General features: G+C 46.5%; 1 protein-coding gene across 1 annotated transcript in view; it reads right to left on the bottom strand.

Annotated features, from left to right (window-relative positions):
- ssh2a (slingshot protein phosphatase 2a) overlaps window positions 1-8,430 on the bottom strand; it is a 22,102-nt gene extending 13,672 nt beyond the window's left edge. The window contains 2 exon segments of the mRNA XM_047036433.1: window positions 5,801-5,844; window positions 8,254-8,430. Of these exon segments, the coding sequence (XP_046892389.1) occupies window positions 5,801-5,844; window positions 8,254-8,316 (107 nt within the window). The 5' untranslated portion in view covers window positions 8,317-8,430.
- Window positions 8,431-9,580: the final 1,150 nt, after the last annotated feature.

Raw genomic sequence — 9,580 nt, 5'->3', positions numbered from 1 at the left:
GGTCCCTGTCTTCAGGATGCAGCCAGCCAGGCAGCCCTTCACCACACCTCAGCTAAGACATGGGGGGGGCAGGACTGTCTGACCACAAACATTAAAAGACAAGGATGTTAACTCCAAAATACAGGAAGTGGAAGTTGATCCTTGATATTTGCTAATGGGGTTGTTTCTATCCAAGAGGTGTTGAGGTTGTTAAGACTTGAGCCTGCTAAAACAGGATCTACCAGAAAGCACCTTCCTACTGCCAGAGCAGCAGTGGGTCAGGTGAGGTAGGCTGGCTCTATGACTCAGTAGCACCTTGTCTTTTTATGACTATTGTGTCAAACATCCTGCTACCATCAGAAAAGCTTGGAAACAGGTAGGAAGATGACTCAAATCTCATGCCAGGCTAGCCTACTATTTCTCAACAGAGAGGAAGCCTTGTCCAGATGACTTACATCCTGTTGAGTGACATCACCCAGGAGAAACACTTCTACAGCCAGTAGCCTACTTCAATGTAACGGCAACAAATGCTGCAACATTGCTACGCACCACCGTAAAAGTGGTCTAAGGAATCCCATTCTACTGTAGTCTAATTCTTTCAGAAAACATATTTCGCAGTTAAAAATAGTCATCATGGGTGAGTGGCAGTTTCATTTTCAAAGGTATTGAAACAGGTTATTTGGTACAAGGCTGACAAACTCACAGCTGGTTGATCTTGTTTTGAGACACGACAGCGTTGTCAGAGAAGTAGGGCATCATCTTCGCCCCGCAGCAAGAGCAGACGCAAACCTCTGCGGAGTTCCCGGTGGCGGACACACCAAGAGTCATTGTGTGGCCACCGAGCGTGGGACGGAGGATGAGACCGAGACCGGTGGACAAAAAGGTCCAACAGACACTGTTCTCACTCCATTCCGACCATGGCCAACGTTTAGCAGTCGAACGACTCAGTAGATCGTTCACGCAGGTAATACACGAAAATCCACGCCGATCGATATCAATAATATTTGCTACAACAACCTAAGAGATAAAGATGAGAGAATTGGGACAGTATGTTCCTTACAGTTTCAGGACACGGGGAAAAAACTGCTCAAAAACACCGTCAGCTTTGTCGCGCTGTACACCAAAAATCTTTATATAGCCTTTTCAGTCTAAAATATAATCAGCTGAAAGAAGCGTGTTCCGTTGCACGACGCTCGATCTGGCATTTGACTTCTAAACGGGACGCGGGTAGTGCCCAAAACTATCCAGCGGACAAGTCTAAAGTGGGAGGAGTTGCAGACATGTGCTTCATAGATGGGGAGCGAAAGTGCGAAGGGAGGAGCGAGAAGCAGAAACACAGGCTGGCCTAGCGTGTCTGTTTTCGCATGTTCGCTAACTATTGGGACAGAACGTACATCAATATCTGCACATCAAGTGAATTTCTACATGCAACTTTTGTATCCATGCTGAGTAACTGGAAGTTTCCTGAATGTGTCAAGCCTGAGACAGAGAGGAAGTCTGTAGACATAAGGCCCTCGGTGGTCATGGTGTTCTGTAGCCTGGTCTTGGTGTTCTGTAGCCTGGTCTTGTCCAGATATTGGTTACCTGGTGACCAGACTAGGCCCTACGAAAGGTGTATTTGCCTTACATTACTTAGCTAAATGGGTAATGTTTATGTGCGTGTGTGAGAGCGAGACACTAGTCAGCTGGAAACCCCTATTCTCTTCTGCAGTGGTCACAGAGCTAATGTAATTACATCATTAGACATAAACTACACGGTTAAACACTTTAGGTGTTTATATCCAGCCTCTTGCTGATGTGAAATCAAACAAAACAAATGAATTAAGGTTATGCAACATAACATCCTTAAACATAACAATATCACCATATGATCCAACTTTAGTACACCCAGCATTAAGACAAGCTGGTAACGATGGCCTGCTTATCCCACTCATGTGGCCTCTGGAACAGTCCTCGTTTTGAAAACACAAACAAACACAAACAAACAATTCGCAGCAATTGATTAGAACTGGCCTACCATCACTGGAACCACAGCAGGGCTAATTATTCACACCTAGCGGGACCACGCCAGTAGCTGCCTTTGGTTATGTAAACACATGACTATTGTAATGCTTATCTAAGGCCAGGTGTGTTGTGTTGTGTCTGTTATCAAGGAAGGTTGTCTGGAACTACAGAGCCTGAGTAAGTAACCCAAGAGTGCTGTGTTCACAACCTCACTGAACTACGTTTTAGCATAGTGGCTAAAAGATAAAACAAGCAGTACCATATTCCTTCTTATATTTATAAACTGTTCAACAGTGTATTAAAACACTAGTAAAACAAGCAAATAGGCCTAGGCTAAGGTTGCTGCACACCATGGGACTCATTTGTTCATGTTCAACAGCGAGCAGAGCTCTATAACAGCGAGCAGAGCTCTATAAACCTGGCAACCCCAACGAGGCCATAGTGCTGTTGTCCTGTGGCATGTGTAGGCTACAGCGAGTTGAGTTCAGGCCACTTTCACGGCCTGGTTTTCTTCAAGGAAGGCAAAGAGGAGGACGTCTTTCACAACAGGCCCTCTTGTGGCTCAAGAGACTACATGAGCAACGTTATGGGAATTCACCAGTGTAGTTCCTATGTACACTGTGGCATGACCTCTGCCGCGCTTCCTTCCTTGTTTTTCACATTCTCACTGTCCTTTGGGGTGAGGGTGTTACGCGTGTGTTAGAAGGACTAATTGTTCTGACAGTACGAGGATCTTCCTCTTTCCTCTACTTCTGTCTGACTGTCCGAGCCAACTGAAAACAACACAGCCATCATGGCAGCTGTCCAAGCGGTCGCCCTAGGCCACTTCAACATCCACACGATATCCCCGAACGGTATTTAACTCCATCATTCTGGCATGCGACAGACTTCCTGTGATGTGTCACGGGTGTGTCTGTGACGCCACACTTGATTCCTCTCGACCAAAACCACATCGGGTTACATCACAAGGCAGTGGACACACACACACACACACATTTCTCTTGTTACAGCCCTTTACATGCTCTTCTGTGCCCCCTCCTCGTGACTCTAGTCAATAGATCTTGATCGTTTCACTACCGTCGCCACACACGCACGATGCCCCCCGTTGCAGGTGCCCAACAGACAGCTCTGGAGCTCCCTGCATTGATACATCTGGAGCCCAGTACTACTAAACATAGCTGGTTTGTCTCTGTGGTAACCGGAGACGCTGTTATTGGGACATTTACCGGAACGCTCTGGAGACGTGTTGCACAACAGTCCCGACGCTCTCTTGGCTGTGACCGACATGTGAGCAGAAACAGGTCCTGAGCGTTGCTGCTGTGTGAGAATCCCTCTGCATAACACGATTAGGTTCCATTGTGAAAGGGTTTAACTGTACTTGTGTGCATCAATGGTACACACGTTAGTATGTGTGTGTTTATGTTACAGTATGTGTGTGTTTAGGTAAACCCTGAGTTAGCCCTGTCACTCTATTGGCCTCCAGTGTCCAGCTCTCAGCCCACCAGAAACTCATACTGACAAACTAGGCAGAAAAATATTCGAGACGGGCTTAACAGGATAAGGCACTGTTATGCACTCTGGCATTGTTAGGGTGAAGGTATTGGGCTACACCATGGGGAGAAAGTGTGCTGACCCTGTAGCTGGAGCAGCCGACCTTCACCTTGATGTATAGAAACACCGGGGGCGTTCACAGTTGAAAGGCAAACCGGGAAGCTGGTTGATGGCTACACAAGTTCCTCCTTCTGCCAGTTTCAATGTTTGCTCACCACTCTAGACCGCTAGGCCCTGGTTACCCTTGGCCTTCACACGGAGACTTCCAGGGTTCGTAATGCTTTTAACAGCTGATAAGACACACAGAGAACCTCTGTTGGTCCGGAAGAGGAGAGGGCCACGTGGAGAGAGGGGAAAACTAGGCCACAGAACTGCTGAGCCATGTTGCTAGTCCTGAACAGACAGGTGTTAGGACCAGGAGCGTGTGTGGTGTGGTGTGTGTGTGCTACATGAAGATAGGCTACATGTGAAGAACACAGATGTTTAAGTAGTCCACGAGTGTGTGCATTAGATATGTGTGTTTAGCCTCATGTTCTGAGTGCATGTCTTTGCAGCTTGCCAACTGAAGCTCTAATCAAGTCCCAGGGGACGAGCTGGCGTCAGGATTTGAAAGGAAATTAGTAGGCAAGGTGACCATTTGCACAAATATTATGACTATTACAGGACACCTTGAACATCTTTCACTGACTCTCCCTTCCACTCCCTGTCACCCCCTCTTTGTGGAACAGTCTCTCTCTCTCTCTCTCTCTCTCATCTCTCTCCTCTCTCTCTCTCTCCTCTCTCTCTCTCTCTCTCTCTCTCTCTCTCTCTCTCTCTCTCTCTCTCTCTCTCTCTCTCTCTCTCTCTCTCTCTCTCTCTCTCTCTCTCTCTCTCCCTCTCTCTCTCTCTCTCTCTCTCTCTCCTCTCTCTCTCTCTCTCTCTCTCTCCTCCCTCCCCTCCCCTCCCTCCCTCCCTCCCTCCCTCCCTCCCTCCCTCCCCTCCCTCCCTCCCTCCCTCCCCTCCTTGCTTTTCCCTCCTTTTCTTTGGCATTTATCTGCAATGGCTACGTAGTCCCAAGTCCCCTGGAGCAAAAACACTGCACAATCTTTCCCTCTAAACTGCTCGCTCCTCTCTTACAGAGCCTATTAGATTGACTGTTCTCACTTAGATTGAATCCTTATGTGGAGAGTACACGTGTAATTCACAGTTAATTTGGGACTTCCCCATGTTACATAAGCAGAGAGAAGGGGGGGTCGTGACCATGAAATATGGGGGCTGGGGGTGTGGAACGGCGGGTGGGGAGGGGGGGGGTTGAATTGGCAAGTGAGGGCGCCAAATAATGAGATCTCAACAGAGCACAAGCTAGTCTAACATGAAGGCAGTTACAGGTCTGGGTTGGGCTGGGTGCTATGACATCAGCTGCAGCACCCCAGAATGACCTCATAGATAATGAGGCCCATATGTCCCGCCGTGCCGCAGTGGACTGGAAGACAGGCTGCCTGCATGCCCAGGGTGAAATCAGCCAGCTGTGCAGAGAGAGAGAAGAAAGTGTGTGGGGCGGACGGACGTATTTTTATGGGAAGCGTTGTAGTTCTAGAATGTTGTTGTGCCATTCCGAGGGTTCACAGTCTAGCATTTGAAACCTAGCCTTAGCCCCACATAGGATAGGCTGGTACATTAAAGGTACTGCACTGCATTCCTAGTATTTCAGTGTGTAACCCAACAAAACCAAACCTGCTATGATTAAGCTTTAACCTGCCGTGAGGTAGGTCTGATACTGGGTCATAAGGAAGTGAAACTCTAAATCAACAAACGGCCACCACATGCCCGCACACCAACACACGTGCACACACGTACAGGAACAGCACCGTTGTTGTTCAGTGAGTCTCTAAACACACACAGACGTCAGAGATCATATACACTTGATCCAAGCATGCAAATATGACAGACTAGTAGATAACATTGGAGATACAAGGGTGACATTCACACACATATGCAAAGACACAATCACACACCAACAACAGAGTTTGTAGTAAACTGCAAACACGCTGACACACTGTGAGCAGTCATCTGACAGTCAGCCTGCCGTACTGGATCTAGTTGAGTCCATAATTGCCCCAGAAGTCACTGCTTAGCTACAGGCGCCCCCTAGTGGAGAGCAGCTATCAGGATAGCCTTGAAGGAATTGCTATTCTGGCAGGTAGACAGCTGGTTCAGGAACAGCGTTGTTTGAAGGTTCTTCTTCAGGTAGTTGCTACAACCTTAAGTGTCCTGTGAGTGGCCTTACCTCCTGCTCTGGGGGCGACGGTTGTCCTCCCCACTGCCTGACTCCTGGAGAACAGGGGGAGAAAAACCATTAGACAGTCCGACAAACAGGAGACAAAAACGATCCAAATGCATCCATCCTCCCCTGGAGACCTAACCCACCAACCAATCAGAGCTGATGCTGATGAAGCTGGGCCAGCTTTGATCGGTCCAATCGGGTTTGTTCAGTGAACTTCAAGGAAGGGGAGGAATGGATGCATCTTAAAGTGGGCCAAATTGAACCAGATATTGCTCAGTCTCCACTCACATTTAGAACTAGCATCTAGGCACACAGGCTACACAAGTGGGGATTTGGAACAAATTTAGCATTTCGCCAATTCCAAACGACCAAAGAGAACTGAATGAACCTTATCTTGAATGCATTATACAGGCTCCAGGCCATAACTGCTGGGCCAGATAACAGCTTTCATCCATATACACAGTCTGGTGTGGTATTTGACTAAACCCTGAACAAGGCAGGCAGATAAGGCTGAAATGTCTGTGTTTGGGTCCCTCCCCCCACTTCCACCCAGCCCATGCTGTTGTCCTTACACACACAGACAGCCCAGCCATAATCCCAGCCAGCTCCAGTAATCCCCCAAACCTATGCAACTTTCTCCCCAATATCAGCCTGTCAATCCTGGGAAAAGAACCCCCCTCCACCTTCACCATAACCAAATACACACACATTTGATGTTCAGCCCAACAGACACACAAACACACACCAGGACAGTCGGTACAAGTTACGTGTGCCCTCACATAGATGACGTCTGAAATCAGCCGACTGCCCAGCAAATGTGATTAGAGAAATGCGGTTACAGTGATAGAAAGAAAAAATGCCTACCACGTATCTCACCTTGCATCCCCTCATTTGGTAGAATTATAGAAGAGCACAGTCTGGCCAGAACCCAGACTAAATATAATAGGCTAGACCTGTGAATAAGGCCATTCTGGCTACCATGTCACCCAACACATGAAAGAATAATATTTGATTTTTGGGCCTCCATCTAAATGAGAGAGGAACTAGGCAGTTCTGCAATGACGGTCCATGTTGTTAACAGTCCAGATTAGCCTAATTTATAAGGATTTAGGGTAGGCTACAAAACATTTACTCCGTGGGACAGTGAATGATTGACATGTTGTAATGGACTAATGCTCATAAGCATGGCATCCACAAATGAACTATTGTTTTGGGCCATAAATTGTCCATGTGTTTGATGTCACCCAAAAACGGTCTCTATCACAACCAACCCTTTCTCCTGTCGTCATCATCCATCTCTCTCTCTCTCTTCAAATCCCTCTCCCTGCCCCTTGGTCTCCCTCTCTTTCTCATTCACTTGTTCCGTCTTCCTCCCTCCCTCCCCCTCAAACCTCCTTCCCCTAGAAAGAGCTCAGATGGAGATGGGTGTCACATACCTAGCTAGGTATCCATGAAAGGCCCTTGGTACCCTCGAGGGCACCACATAGGTGAGACCCAGTGTCAATCTATACCCCTCTGTCCCTCCCTCCCCCTCGTGACTCTGCTTCCTTCCCTCAGTTAGACAGACAGGGGTTGGAATGTCTGTGCTTGGCTTGTTTCTGTATCCTTTATTGATGTTGTTACTGTGTCTGTTAGCTAGTCCCTGTACCATGGTCCTAGATAATCTATTTAGTCCACTGGCATGCTCATGTGATTCCCCATCAGACATTGATAGAGCTAAGTATTTTCTTCTTACAACTGGGCCACATAATTACAGTGCACAGTCTGGACTAGACAACGCTCAAAATGTCGCAGTGAATGGGATGTTTCCCCAGTGGACTCAATATGATCTGACACATTGGCCCGCTTTCACAGGGCTGGACTTCGTCTGAACATTTCCTTACAGAGAATGGGGATTCCCACTTTCTTCTTAACCAAGCTTCCAGCAATATACATTTCCAGCAATATAACCGCAAGGTAGCTAGTCCATAGCATGACACGAATGGTACACAGTTAGTCTAGTCAATTGTTATCTCATCTAGTAGTGTTTGTTGGCTGTGCTAACTGGCAAAATAGATAGCCAATTCTAGGCTAGAACCAGTACTAGTAACATACTTGGGATGTTTTGGAGTGATGTCCAAGTCACACTTACAGTAGCTAGAATATCGAGCTACTGTAGGTTTCATGTGTGTAAGATTTCTTCACAGAAGCTTGAGGATGTAAGAAGAAATGTCTCTGTCTAGGTGGCTAACGTTTTGGTGGCTACTGTACTACAGTATTACAGTACTGTACACTAGCCAGAATAACTAGCTAGCTAGCTGCCAGTACTTAGCAACCAATGAGTCATTCAAAGGAATGGGTAGTTATTTCGTGATGCGAACCATTAAACTGTATCTCATGGAAATTATTTTGATAACCGCCGTTCCTAGCTTGCTAGCCTGGCCTGCTTTGCCGCTACTGTACTGTACAGTACTCACCGACACGCAGGGACTGGAGGAGTTGCTGGGGGTTGGCGAGCGCTGAACGTGGACCAGCGCCATCCAAGTTCTCGGATATCGAAAGCTGCATGAAAAAAGAGACTTTACTGGTCATAATCCGTCCAGATGATATGCAGAAACTCAGGTTATCCGGTCGTTGCTATGTGGTCCTGTCTAAACCGTTCAGAAGACAAGCGCATGCGCAAATTTGGCCAGCTGTCAAACTGCATTTAACCGTTTGTGTGCTGGAAGAAATGTGTGCATGTGGACCTCAAGCATATCAATACATTGATGTGTATAATATACACATCATATATTATGTGGGCGCATTTTAAGTGCATTTGCAAGCGTGAAAAGACCCGTCTATCCCTGCTCTCTCGTGATGGACAGCTCCCCATAGAATAAAGGGGAAGATAGATGGAGGAGGAGGAAGTGGGAGGTATATCTGGGCCACTGGCTGATGAGGTACCCCACTCGATCATTTCCCTCCCCCACCCACTGATCAAGGAGAGGCAGGGAAGAGCAGGCAACTACCTCAAGCTGGAGCTCAATCATCTATGTTTCTTAGGGGTGTGGCCTCCAGTACCAAGCCACACACAATCCATCATCTGAGAGGGGAAAGGAGAGAACATAGAGGTCAGAATGAAAGGAGACTGCACACCCATCAATACATACCTACATGCACACATAAATACATTGTAAATGCTGTTCATTTAGAAGACACTTTTATTCAAAGAAACACTCAAAAGTTTACACAAAGTACAACAGATAATCAGAAGTGCAAAGTTCTAACAGTATCTCGGTGGTCAGAGCCAAGGAATGGTCAATATACAGGCACAGATAATCCTGATACAGTTCATTTATACTCGGGTGCAAAAAAGGGCAACACTATCTGTAATACTGTACTTTACCAACAGGAGGCGCTGCAGACCAATAAAAGTAGTACCTTCATTGTGTCTACTGTAGAAAAGCCACAGGTAAAAAAATAAAATACAAAAAATTACAAAAATAAATGAATTAAAAAACCCTTGTTCAACACATAGGTGTTACAATACCAGTAAATGCATATACAATCCAGAAATCAATGGCCCAAACACAGAGATTGGAAGCAATTGTCCTGACTTTTAACTTTGACTTCACCAAGCACATTTTTCTATATCTATTGGATAAATATGTTATATTATGTTTATTCAAACCTATTGCTAGGGATGAAAAGTGAAATTATTATAATGCAATCGTGGAAAAAGGAGAGTAAAGGAGAGGTAAGGAGAGGAGAGAGGAGAAATCAGGGAGTAGTCTGTGCAGATAAGATGGTATTGTCACAGAG

The sequence above is a fragment of the Hypomesus transpacificus genome, chromosome 15, assembly GCF_021917145.1.
Source record: "Hypomesus transpacificus isolate Combined female chromosome 15, fHypTra1, whole genome shotgun sequence".
Lineage (NCBI taxonomy): Eukaryota > Metazoa > Chordata > Actinopteri > Osmeriformes > Osmeridae > Hypomesus > Hypomesus transpacificus.
This window is presented reverse-complemented; position numbering and strand designations above follow the sequence as displayed.